The sequence below is a fragment of the Aquarana catesbeiana genome, linkage group LG10, assembly GCF_042186555.1.
Source record: "Aquarana catesbeiana isolate 2022-GZ linkage group LG10, ASM4218655v1, whole genome shotgun sequence".
Taxonomy (NCBI): Eukaryota; Metazoa; Chordata; class Amphibia; order Anura; family Ranidae; genus Aquarana; species Aquarana catesbeiana.
In genome coordinates this window covers 5,484,954-5,498,638 of record NC_133333.1, presented here as the reverse complement: position 1 = coordinate 5,498,638, position 13,685 = coordinate 5,484,954, and the positions used below count along the sequence as shown (strand labels likewise).

Below are 13,685 nucleotides of genomic sequence, written 5' to 3'. Positions count from 1 at the left end.
CACAGGGCCTCCTCCCCATGTACATAAGTATCACAGGCTCCTCCCATGTACATAAGTATCACAGGCTCCTCCCATGTACATAAGTATCACAGCTCCTCCCATGTACATAAGTATCACAGGCTCCTCCCATGTACATAAGTATCACAGGCTCCTCCCATGTACATAAGTATCACAGGCTCCTCCCATGTACATAAGTATCACAGGCTCCTCCCATGTACATAAGTATCACAGGCTCCTCCCATGTACATAAGTATCACAGGCTCCTCCCATGTACATAAGTATCACAGGCTCCTCCATGTACATAAGTATCACAGGCTCCTCCCATGTACATAAGTATCACAGGCTCCTCCCATGTACATAAGTATCACAGGCTCCTCCCATGTACATAAGTATCACAGGCTCCTCCCATGTACATAAGTATCACAGGCTCCTCCCAATGTACATAAGTATCACAGGCTCCTCCCATGTACATAATATCACAGGCTCCTCCCATGTACATAAATATCACAGGCTCCTCCCATGTACATAAGTATCACAGGCTCCTCCCATGTACATAAGTATCACAGGCTCCTCCCATGTACATAAGTATCACAGGCTCCTCCCATGTACATAAATATCACAGGCTCCTCCCATGTACATAAGTATCACAGGCTCCTCCCATGTACATAAAGTATCACAGGCTCCTCCCATGTACATAAGTATCACAGGCTCCTCCCATGTACATAAGTATCACAGGCTCCTCCCATGTACATAAGTATCACAGGCTCCTCCCATGTACATAAGTATCACAGGCTCCTCCCATGTACATAAGTATCACAGGCTCCTCCCATGTACATAAGTATCACAGGCTCCTCCCATGTACATAAGTATCACAGGCTCCTCCCATGTACATAAGTATCACAGGCTCCTCCCATGTACATAAGTATCACAGGCTCCTCCCATGTACATAAGTATCACAGGCTCCTCCCATGTACATAAGTATCACAGGCTCCTCCCATGTACATAAGTATCACAGGCTCCTCCCATGTACATAATATCACAGGCTCCTCCCATGTACATAAGTATCACAGGCTCCTTCCCATGTACATAAGTATCACAGGCTCCTCCCATGTACATAAGTATCACAGGCTCCTCCCATGTACATAAGTATCACAGGCTCCTCCCATGTACAGAAGTATCACAGGCTCCTCCCATGTACAGAAGTATCACAGGCTCCTCCCATGTACAGAAGTATCACAGGCTCCTCCCATGTACAGAAGTATCACAGGCTCCTCCCATGTACAGAAGTATCACAGGCTCTTTTCAGAAATTAGATCATTTTTTGGGGATTCTAAGTCATTTTTCTAGCAAAAAAAAAAAACATGTGAATGATCCTTCAATGAATTTATCGATGTGATTGTGTAGAAGGTTGTCACTGACCCCTCTTTGCCTTTTCTCCGCAGACATGGAACGGCCCAGCCTGGGGCAGATCATTCTTCTGGCCTCCAGTTCTGCCATTACCGCCATCTTCTACACGGTGTACCGCCACAAGTACCGCACTGCGCAGGACACTGAAGGTTGGGAATCTTTGCCAGCCGCCTTTCTTTTTTCCTTTTTGTGCTGAAATATTTACATAAAACCTTTATATTTTCATTACATACCTTATTTTATTCACAGTGATGTCATCACCGGGTCTTTGTACTTCTTTTTGCAATGCAGGCAGATCATGACTGATGGGAGGGGCCTTATTCTATACACAGTGATGTCATCACCGGGTCTTTGTGCTTCTTTTTGCAATGCAGGCAGATCAAGACTGATGGGAGGGGCCTTATTCTATACACAGTGATGTCATCACCGGGTCTTTGTGCTTTTCTTTGCATTGCAGGAAGATCATGGCGGATGGGAGGGGCCTTATTTTATACACAGTGATGTCACTACTGGGACTTTGTGCTTCTTTTTGCAATGCAGAGGCGGATCATGGTGGATGGGAGGGGCCTTATTTTGTTCACAGTGATGTCATCAGTGGGTCTTTGTGCTTCTCTTTGCATTGCAGGCAGATAATGGTGGGGGGGGCGTGGCTATCAGGATGCCAAATATGAAAAGTTCTGATGAGCAAATATTTTTTTTTTCTTTTTCTTAAAGGGAGCCAAGAAGATCTCCCTGGACCATGACCTGCAGAACATCCTCATGGACTTGCCTGGGAAGTGCGTCCCGTATGCCGTCATTGAAGGTACGCCGGACCCCTCACACCTATACACAGAGGCCCCTCACACCCATACACAGGGCCCCTCGCACCCATACACAGGGGCCCCTCGCACCCATACACAGGGGCCCCTCGCACCCATACACAGGGGCCCCTCGCACCCATACACAGGGGCCCCTCGCACCCATACACAGGGGCCCCTCGCACCCATACACAGGGGCCCCTCGCACCCATACACAGGGGCCCCTCGCACCCATACACAGGGGCCCCTCGCACCCATACACAGGGGCCCCTCGCACCCATACACAGGGGCCCCTCGCACCCCATACACAGGGGCCCCTCGCACCCATACACAGGGGCCCCTCGCACCCATACACAGGGGCCCCTCGCACCCATACACAGGGTCCCCTCGCACCCCCTACACAGGGGCCCCTCAGACCTATACACAGGGGCCCCTCAGACCTATACACAGGGGCCCCACAAAAGTGGAGTTACTCTTTAAACGGTGCTCTTAAAGGATATGTAAAGGTTCGTTTTTTAAAAAAAAAAACACAAACAAGTCATACTTACTTCTGTGCAGTTGGGTTTTGCAGAGAGTGGCCCCTGATCCGCCTCATCTTCTCGAGTGGAGGGGCGCGCTCCCGTGACCTGCTGCTGCGTCCATTGACACAGACGGCAGGACTCGGCACCCTCCCCCCAGCTCCCACGTCATTGGATTTGATTGACAGCAGCAGGAGCCAATGGCTGCGCTACTATCACTCTATCCAATCAGAACCCGAGGCACCGGCTGGAGCGGGTGTGCTCGTCCCTCTCGCTGGAAAGGCCGGGTTCAGGTAAGTAAAAGGGGGGCTCGGGGGGGGGGGGGGGGGGGGGGGGGAGGGGCTGCTGCATCACAGGAGGTTTTTCACCTTAATGCAAAGAAAGCTAACCTCATGTACCCGGGGTGTCACCGACCGAGGTCCGTATCCACTGAGAGACAAGCAAAGAAATACGGGAGCGTAACTGTGGCTGCCTGTAGATGGAGGAGGCGCCAAGAGCGCACTGGAGTCTTAGGATGACACAGGATGCTCTGGGGTCTTTGGGTGACACAGGAACACGGAGGGGAGAGGGGGGGGCACTAGAACACCAGAACGCAGGGGTCATTGGAGATGCAGGGAAATCAGGGGGGGTCACAGGAGACGGAGGCTGCTGCAGTGCACAGTGGTTACACAGTCATTGAAGGCACAGGAGTCACAGTTGCTGACAGCAGGCCGCTGGAGGTACGGGGGGAGGGGGGGTTCAACTTGGGTGCATTGATGCATTGCTCGAATCTCGAGCCGAGTACTCGCCCTCATTTCCAGTATTAATAAATATAACATTTTTTAATTAAATTGATTTGGGGTTGGGCTATACAACCATCTTTGCTGGTTTTCATGACAGGTCCTCTTTTTTATATAGTGCTGCAAGCTCCGTGCTTCTTCTCTTCAGGCTTAGATGCGTTTTTTTTTTTTTCAGGCGTGGTGCGAGCCGCGAAGGATTCCCTCAGCAGTCAGTTCATGGACAACTGTAAAGGTGTCATCCACAGACTGTCGCTGAAGGAGCACAAGATGGTGTGGAACCGAACGACGCACCTGTGGTGAGTCCCATAGCTAACTCCCCGGGGTGCTGCTTAACGAGTCCTCTCCAGCCAAACCGCTAAACTGCCGTATTGTGTCAGAACGATGCAGCACAGCGTTTTGTACGTGGCTGCAGTGACCCCCCCCACCATTCTGCATGGCTTTATAGTATAAGGACTCTGTGCCTGAGCTCCGCCTCCTCCCTAAATTTTTAGGACATCTGCAGGACATCCCCCCCCCCCCCCACATGGCAGCGATTCTCACCTTGAGAATTCTCCGAGCATCTCCCACTGCAAGCCGCATTTGGTGGAGCTCTCGACTTCTTTTCATTTTTTAGTTACCTCTGACTTTATATATACATGCCGAGCTCAGTAGCTCAAGCTGTAGTTTACATAAAGATGAATCAGAGCTGTGACTCCTTCTTCTTCCATCCCTCCCTGTCTGCTGTGTTCGGATGATTTCGTACTGTGTATTAGATAAGAGAGGGACTCTGATAGCGGACAGCTAATGCTGTGCTTTTCCCATAATGCTCTGGGACCCCAGTGTTCTCTCTGTGTTTTTGTAATATAATGATTTTTACACACTTGGTGAAAGCGATAGAAGACATCAGTTAAGGCTTCGTTCACACGGGCGTACTTACATCTGTGCGAAGAGGCGTGTTTGCCCACGTGGGATGTACAGGTGTTCCATGCATCTGCATGCAGGCAGTCCCATGCATACGAATTGGGATGCAGCGGTTGCACGGACATCCAGTTTGACATCCGCGTGGGTGCGTGTTCTGAACTTGCACTGTCTGTGTTCCCTGTGCATCCCAGGCATGCAAACATTGCTCTTCGCATGGATGTACGCGTGGAAGGGCCCAGGCGTTGCAGACTCCCAGTCTGTCCCATCCACCTTTACGGCCTAATTTGACTGACAGGCCAGGAGACTCTTGGTTTGTCCCGCCCACCATGACATCATACCTTGACTGACAGGCCAGGAGACTCCTGGTTTGTCCCCCCCACCATGACATCATACTTGACTGACAGGCCAGGAGACTCCTGGTTTGTCCCACCCACCATGACATCATACCTTGACTGACAGGCCAGGAGACTCCTGGTTTGTCCCGCCCACCATGACATCATACCTTGATTGACAGGCCAGGAGACTTCTGGTTTGTCCGCCCACCATGACATCATACCTTGACTGACAGGCCAGGAGACTTCTGGTTTGTCCCACCCCCCATGACATAATACCTTGACTGACAGGCCAGGAGATTCCTGGTTTGTCCGCCCCACCATGAATACCTTGACTGACAGGCCAGGAGACTCCTGGGTTTGATCCACCCACCATGACATCATACCTTGACTGACAGGCCAGGAGACTCCTGGTTTGATCCACCCACCATGACATCATACCTTGACTGACAGGCCAGGAGACTCCTGATCTGATCCACCCACCATGACATAATACCTTGACTGACAGGCCAGGAGACTCCTGGTTTGATCCACCCACCATGACATCATACTTTGACTGACAGGCCAGGAGACTCCTGGTTTCTCCCCCCGCCCACCATGACATCATACCTTGACTGACCAGTCCGGAGACTCCTGGTTTGCCTAGCCCCACATGACATCATACCTTGACTGACAGGCCAGGAGACTCCTGGTTTGTCCCACCCACCATTAAATCAATACCTGACTGCCCACATACACTCCCATTAAGTGCAGCAATCCCCATGATGGGAATTATAGTACGATCTAGCATTGCCAAACAGTAAAAGGAAGCGACGTTGGCGATTCACCGATCCCTCCCCACCATGCCCGGGCATAGCTGCATCTTACCTTAAAGAATAATAACGTCACTTACATTTGTACAATCATTTGCACTAAAATGATGTAAGTTTAGAAAATGATATGTATTAATAATGGTAAGAATTATTCGGGGCACTTTGAATCCCGGAGTTCTACTCTAAAGCCAGTTAAAAAAAATGTAAAATAAAGTTGACCTTGGTCTTTAGTCTCCATTTTTTAGACAGATCTCTGAAAAGTGTTTTTTATCATTGTGGAAGGAATATGGGAGAGGAGGTTGGGGGAAGGTTGTGAAGCCCGTTGCTCTGTGATTGGTTCTCTTCCTGAGCGTTCCTTCTGTAAATAAGCCCTGAGGGTGGCGGCTGGCAGGCTGCCGGTGGGATGGGTTGCCGGGGATGAGGAGGAAGTCAGTAAACACATAAATCACTGAGATTTACGGAAGGTGTCACCTGTGCTGGTGATGAATGACGCCGGCAGCGGAGGTCCTCTTCTCTGACAACGCAAACATTCTCTGCGCACTCAGGTGACCCAAAGCTGCCGATCACCTGACCAGCTACCGGCGTCACCAGGGACTCAGTGTGAACCATCTGCCGTCATGGAGCTGGACGCTCTCTGGAAAGATTGCGGGGTGGTTACAGCTCAGGTCAGACTGAAACATATAGAATGTATCTAAAGCTTTCTTTTTCAGTTTTGTATAGAACACGGGTGGGTTAGAACCCCTGTCAAGGTTTTTTTTGGGGGGGGGGGGGGGGGCTGTCTGTGTCCTGTTGGGGGAGGATTTTCCTTCACTTCCTGTTGTGGAGACACAACAGGAAGTGAGCAGAAATGCCTGACAGGCCCGGAGTCACCTGGTTTGCCTCGCCCACCATGACATTATACCTTGACTGACAGGCCCGGGGTCTCCTGGTTTGTCCTGTCCACCATGACATTATACCTTGACTGACAGGCCAGGAGACTCCTGGTTTGTCCCGCCCACTATGACATCATACCTTGACTGACAGGCCAGGAGACTCCTGGTTTGTCCCGCCCACCATGACATCATACCTTGACTGACAGGCCAGGAGACTCCTGGTTTGTCCCGCCCACCATGACATTATACCTTGACTGACAGGCCAGGAGACTCCTGATTTGTCCCGCCCACCATGATATCAGACCTTGACAGGCCAGGAGACTCCTGGTTAGTCCCCGTCTACCATGACATCATACCTTGGCTGACAGGCCAGGAGTCTCCTGGTTTGTCCCGCACACCATAAAAATCATACCTTGACAGGCCAGGAGACTCCTGGTTAGTCCGTCTACCATGACATCATACCTTGGCTGACAGGCCAGGAGACTCCTGGTTTGTCCCGTCCACCATGACATCATACCTTGACTGACAGGCCAGGAGACTCCTGGTTTATCCCGTCCACCATGACATTATACCTTGACTGACAGGCCAGGAGACTCCTGGTTTGTCCCGCCCACCATAAAATCATACCTTGGCTGACAGGCCAGGAGACTCCTGGTTTGTCCCGTCCACCATGACATTATACCTTGACTGACAGGCCAGGAGACTCCTGGTTTGTGACGCCCACCATGATATCAGACCTTGACAGGCCAGGAGACACCTGGTTTGTCCCGCCTACCATGACATCATACCTTGACTGACAGGCCAGGAGACTCCTGGTTTGTCCCGCCCACCATGACATTTATACCTTGACTGACAGGCCAGGAGACTCCTGATTTGTCCCGCCCACCATGATATCAGACCTTGACAGGCCAGGAGACTCCTGGTTTGTCCCGTCTACCATGACATCATACCTTGGCTGACAGGCCAGGAGTCTCCTGGTTTGTCCCGCACACCATAAAATCATACCTTGACAGGCCAGGAGACTCCTGCTTTGTCCCGCCTACCATGACATCATACCTTGGCTGACAGGCCAGGAGACTCCTGGTTTGTCCCGTCCCACCATGACATCATACCTTGACTGACAGGCCAGGAGACTCCTGGTTTGTCCCATCCACCATGACATTATACCTTGACTGACAGGCCAGGAGACTCCTGGTTTGTCCCGCCCACCATAAAAATCATACCTTGGCTGACAGGCCAGGAGACTCCTGGTTTGTCCCGTCCACCATGACATTATACCTTGACTGACAGGCCAGGAGACTCCTGGTTTGTGACGCCCACCATGATATCAGACCTTGACAGGCCAGGAGACACCTGGTTTGTCCCGCCTACCATGACATCATCCTTGGCTGACAGGCCAGGAGACTCCTGGTTTGTCCCGCCTACCATGACATCATACCTTGACTGACAGGCCAGGAGACTTCTGGTTTGTCCCGCCCACCATGACATCATACCTTGACAGGCCAGGAGACTCCTGGTTTGTCCCACCTACCATGACATCATACCTTGACTGAAAGGCCCGGAGTCTCCTGGTTTGCCTCACCCACCATGACATTATACCTTGACTGACAGGCCAGGAGACTCATTTACACTAAAATTATGTAAGTTTAGAAAATGATATGTAATAATAATGGTAAGAATTATTCGGGGCACTTTGAATCCCGGAGTTCTACTCTAAAGCCAGTTAAAAAATGTAAAATAAAGTTGACCTTGGTCTATAGTCTCCATTTTTTTTAGACAGATCTGTGAAAAGTGATTTTCATCATTGTGGAAGGAATATGGGAGAGGAGGTCGGGGGAAGGTTGTGAAGCCCGTTGCTCTGTGATTGGTTCTCTTTCCTGAACGTTCCTTCTGTAAATAAGCCCTGAGGGTGGCGGCTGGCAGGCTGCCGGTGGGACGGGTTGCCGGGGATGAGGAGGAAGTCAGTAAACACATAAATCACTGAGATTTATGGAAGGTGTCACCTGTGCTGGTGATGAATGACGACGGCGGCGGAGGTCCTCTTCTCTGACAACGCAAAACCTTCTCTGCGAACTCAGGTGACCCGAAACCGCCGATCACCTGACCAGCTACCGGCGTCACCAGGGGACTCAGTGCGAACCATCTGCCGTCATGGAGGCTGGACGCTCTCTGGAAAGACTGCGGGGTGGTTACAGCTCAGGTCAGACATATAGAGTGTATCTAAAGCTTTCTTTTTCAGTTTTGTATAGAACACGGGTGGGTTAGAGCAGTGTTTCTCAACTCCAGTCCTCAAGGCGCACCAACAGGTCATGTTTTCAGGATTTCCACTATTTTGCACAGGTGATTTGATCAGTTTCACTGCCTTAGTAATTACCACAGCCGTTTCATCTGAGGGAAAACCTGAAAACATGACCTGTTGGTGCGCCTTGAGGACTGGAGTTGAGAAACACTGGGTTAGAGCCCCTGTCAAGGTTTTTTTTGGGGGGGGGGGGGCAGCTGTCTGTGTCCTGTTGGGGGAGGATTTTCCTTCACTTCCTGTTCTGGAGACACAACAGGAAGTGAGCAGAAATGCCTTTCTTAGATGTCCCCATTGGAAGATTTCCCCTTGCATCACGTTCCAGTGACAACTGTATAACTTTAATTTTCTTATCAACAGGGACAAATAGAGAAGGTTAAGTCTGCCCAGAAAGAACCTGAATAGGGGGGGTCTGATCCTTTCCACATTTCCAGAGCATATAAAGTTTTGTCTATCAAACCGTTAATCTGCTTATAATTCACCTTTCCTGGTTCCCCACCTGAAATCCAATAAATGAAAGGGGGCGGGGCCAGGGACAGTCAGGCTGGGAGAAAAATTGCTAGATGATGCTGGACGTCCTCCAACCAGGAAAAGAGACGGGGCTCTTATCTGACTTTCTACAGCTTCTAATGCACATTGTGAGAAGCTCACAGTGTGCAGTGAAATCGGAGTAAACCATCTCAGTCCAGGAGGAGGAGGAGCCAGTACAACTGTACAAGACTGAAGGGAGGCCGGATTTAACCACTTTTGGAGGAGGGGGGATGGGAGAGCCATCAGCTTGTGCTTAATCCTTCCCTCTTTGGACGTACTACATATGTCCAGAGAGCTGAAGTTGTTAGAGGGGGATGGGAGAGCCAACTTTAAATAAGCCAGGGGCCATCTACAGGAAAGTGGGCACAAGCTGATGGCGGCTGCTCCTGCAGTCATCAGCTTGTGCTTAATCCTTCTTTCTTTGGACGTGCTACGTACATCCTAATAGCTGAAGTAGTTAAATGCAGAGGGGGGTGGGAGAGCCAACTTTAAATAAACCGGGAGCCAGCTACAAGAAAGCGGCACAAGCTGATGGGCGTCTGCTACTGCCGCCATCGGCTTGTGCTTAACCCTTCACTCTTTGGACGTACTGTGTACGTCCAAAGAGCTGAAGTAGTTATAATCAGAGGGGATGGGAGAGCCACCAGCTTGTGTTTGACCATATACTCTTTGGACGTACTACAAACGTCCAGAGAGCTAAAGTAGTTAAAATCAGAGGGGAGGGGGGAGCCAACTGTAAATGAGTGAGGTGCCAGCTACTGGAAAGCAGGCAAAAGCTTATAGCAGATACTACTGCAGTCATCAGCTTGTGCTTAACCCTTCACTCTTTGGATGTGCTACGTACGTCCATAGAGCTGAAGGAGTTAAAATCCGAGGGGAATGGGAGAGCCAACTGTAAATAAGCCAGGTGCCAGCTACAGAAAAGTGGGCACAAGCTGATGGGCGGCTGCTACTGCAGTCATCGGCTTGTGCTTAACCCTTCACCCGTTGGGCGTGCTACATACGTCCAAAAGCTGAAGTATTTAAAGTCAGAGGGGAATGGGAGAGCCAACTGTAAATAAGCCAGGTGCCAGCTACAGAAAAGTGGGCACAAGCTGATGGCGGCTGCTACTGCAGTCATCGGCTTGTGCTTAAACCCTTCACTCTTTGGGCGTGCTACGTACGTCCAAAAGCTGAAGTATTTAAAGTCAGAGGGGAGTGGGAGAGTCAACTTTAAATAAGGGATGGGGTTTGCTTTTAACATACAAACATTTAAGGGTTTGACCTTTTTTTCCCCAGGAATGATCACGAGAAAGTCATCCACCAGAGAACGAACACGGTGCCCTTTGACCTCATCCCGGAGGATGCAGACGCAGGCGGTCTCGCCGTCCGAGTCATGAAACCTTTAGAAGCCACCGAGTTAGACTTGGAGACCGTCTATGAGAAGTTTCACCCCACAGTGCAATCTTTCACCCAACGCACTGGGACACCCTCCTGACCGGCGAGCGGCCGAAAGGGGTCCAGGAGACGGAGGAGATGCTGAGAATCGGGGCGGCGGTGACGGGGGTGGGCGAGCTGGTCTTGGACAATAAGACCATCAAGCTTCAGCCCCCTAAAGCCGGCATGCAGTATTATCTCAGCAAGCTGGACTTTGACTCATTGGTGCAAAGACAAGAGTCCCAGGTCCGGGTGTGGAAGATCCTGTGCCTGCTGTGCGGGGTGGCCACCTGCGTCCACCCTCTTCTTCATCCTGAGACGCCAGTACAAGCTGTACAAGGAGAAGCAGCGCCTGAAGAGGCTCCAGCAGGAATTCGAGGACGCGCGGGCGAGGCTCGGAGATGACGAAGCGGAGGAGGCCCGCAAACACCTGCATCATCTGCCTCACCAACCAGAAATCCTCCGTATTCTTAGAGTGCGGCCACGTCTGTTCCTGCTACGAGTGCTACAGGCTCTGCCCTCGCCCAAAAAGTGCCCCGTATGCAGGAACGCCATTGCCAGAGTGGTTCCTTTATACAATAGCTGATTGGTTGTTGGGATGAAAAACTCCGCCTCTCTCAGGGCAGCTTAGGTGAAGCGAAGGAGACAGGAATAAGGCCAGGCCGGGCTGAAAGTGACTCTTCTGTTGGCATTTTTGTAGCGATGTTTTTCTTCCGATTTTCATATTATTTTCTTCATTGGGATGGAACCAGAGAACACCAGACGCATTTCCCAATCTGCCATCAGGACGGGGCGATGTCTTGATGGTCATTCCATCTCTCTCTGTCTTTGTAGAAGGCAACAACTGCCGAGTGCAGCACCCTCAACCAATCAGAACTCGGCTTCATGTGCTCAGTGAAGCGACATCTGGTTGCTATGGGTTACTGCACTCCGCGTTGTCATGGGTGCTCTCCGCTCCGTGCCATAGGTCCATCTCTTCAATTATTTTGTTGATATTTTAATCCCGAATATCTCCTGGCATGTCTCTGCTCCTGAGTCACCCCGGCTGTACATATCTGTTTATAAAGGGTAAAAATATTTTTGTGAGGGAATAAAATGTGAAATAAAGTTTTATTTTCCTACATTTACCAAAGATTTATTTTTTTTTGCAGCACTTCCTGCTGCTTCTCTTGACAGAAACTTGTTTTGGAACTTGGTACACATGGCAGTTCTCGTCACGGCGTTACAGGGGTATGGGCGGAGCTTAAGGGGCAGCAATTGTGACCCCGTTCATGCTTTGGGGGGTACCCGTGCGGCCTCGCTGTCACAGGTTTTACATTGTGTTGCTGGGGAAAAGTGCCCCCGCCTCCCAGCCCAGTACAGCCCTGCCTCCCCCCCTACCCAGCCCAGTACAGCCCTGCCTCACCCACCCTGCCCAGTACAGCCCTGCCCCCCCCCCTACCCAGCCCAGTACAGCCCTGCCTCACCCACCTGCCCAGTACAGCCCTGCCCCCCCCCTACCCAGCCCAGTACAGCCCTGCCTCACCCACCCTGCCCAGTACAGCCCTGCCCCCCCCCTACCCAGCCCAGTACAGCCCTGCCTCACCCACCCCTGCCCAGTACAGCACTGCCCCCCCCCCCAGCCCAGTACAGCCCTGCCTCCCCCCCTACCCAGCCCAGTACAGCCCTGCCTCACCCACCCTGCCCAGTACAGCACTGCCCCCCCCCCCCCAGCCCAGTACAGCCCTGCCTCCCCCCCTACCCAGCCCAGTACAGCCCTGCCTAACCCACCCTGCCCAGTACAGCACTGCCCCACCCACCCTGCCCAGTACAGCCCTGCCCCACCCACTCTGCCCAGTACAGCCCTGCCCCTCCCAGCCTGCCCAGTACAGCACTGCCACCCCCCCCAGCCCAGTACAGCCCTGCCCCCCCTGCCCAGCCCAGTACAGCCCTGCCCCACCCACCAGACCCAGGGGGCCCGTCCCTGGAGCCCTCTTAAATTTCTGGTTTTACCTACACAGGCCCCTTTCCCAGCCGTGAACTCTCTGCCCTGCCCCTCCCACCCTGACCAGTACAGCACCCCCCCCCCCCCAGCCCAGAACAGCCCTGCCCCTCCCACCCAGCCCAGTACAGCCCTGCCCCACCCACCAGACCCAGGGGGCCCGTCCTGGAGCCCTCTAAATTTCTGGTTTTACCTACACAAGCCCCTTTCCCAGCCGTGCACTCTTTGCCCTGCTCCTCCCACCCACCCCAGTACAGCCCTGCCCCCCCACCCTGCCCTCCCACCCAGCCCAGTACAGCACAGCTCTGCCCACCCAGCCCAGGCAGGCCACAATCCGCGCTGATGGGTTGGCTGGCTTGTATGTTAAACTGGAATCAGATTGCTCGCCCACCCCAGTGGTAGTGGGGGGGGCAGGGGGGTCCCAGGTCAACTTTTGCAAGGGGGGGTTCCCAGGTCCACTTTCGCATTTGGGGCCCCCCAAAGCTATGCCTCTCAGATGGGGGGGGGGGTAATCCACATTAATCATGAGATTTATGTTGCTGCATTCAACATTTTTTTTGGAAAAGAGTTTTTGGAAAGTCCCAGTAAATCTATAACTGGAGGGTGCAGGGCAGAGGATTTAGGCGTATTTGGTGAAATCTGGAGGATATTGGATTAGGAAAGCTCCGAAGCCTGGGAAGTTTTCTACCTCCTAATTAAATCATCCTCCAGAGTTCGCCATTCCTTCTATTCCAGCCTGATGAAGGGAACGTTCGATATGAAATGCGTTGGCTTGTTGGATTTTATGATGCAGTGAATGCATTTAAACTCTAAAACCATCAGTGTGGCCTCCTACTTCTTCCCCCCTCCCCCAGTACTGTCCAAGAAGTTTCAAGCTAGCTGTTCATTGACACACCCACGAGCACCATCAGATCAGTCCCGCCCCTTGTGAAGTCATCAGCGCTTAACACATGAAAGGTGAAGGCTAAAGCCGACATTTCGGTTTCTGGTTATGAGACTAAAGGATTTGATGTTTCTTTTTTTTTTTTTTTTTTTTTTTTTAAT

At 51.8% G+C, this 13,685-nt stretch overlaps 1 protein-coding gene across 1 annotated transcript; it reads left to right on the top strand.

Moving 5' to 3' along the window:
• The first annotated feature begins 1,442 nt into the window (after window positions 1–1,442).
• MUL1 (mitochondrial E3 ubiquitin protein ligase 1) lies at window positions 1,443–11,783 on the top strand. Its single transcript, XM_073601545.1, is given in 8 exon segments — window positions 1,443–1,548; window positions 2,115–2,209; window positions 3,677–3,797; window positions 10,523–10,709; window positions 10,712–10,954; window positions 10,956–11,083; window positions 11,085–11,170; window positions 11,173–11,783. Coding segments are annotated over 8 exon segments (1,038 nt in total). The 5' UTR covers window positions 1,443–1,444; the 3' UTR covers window positions 11,247–11,783.
• The last annotated feature ends 1,902 nt before the right edge of the window (window positions 11,784–13,685 follow it).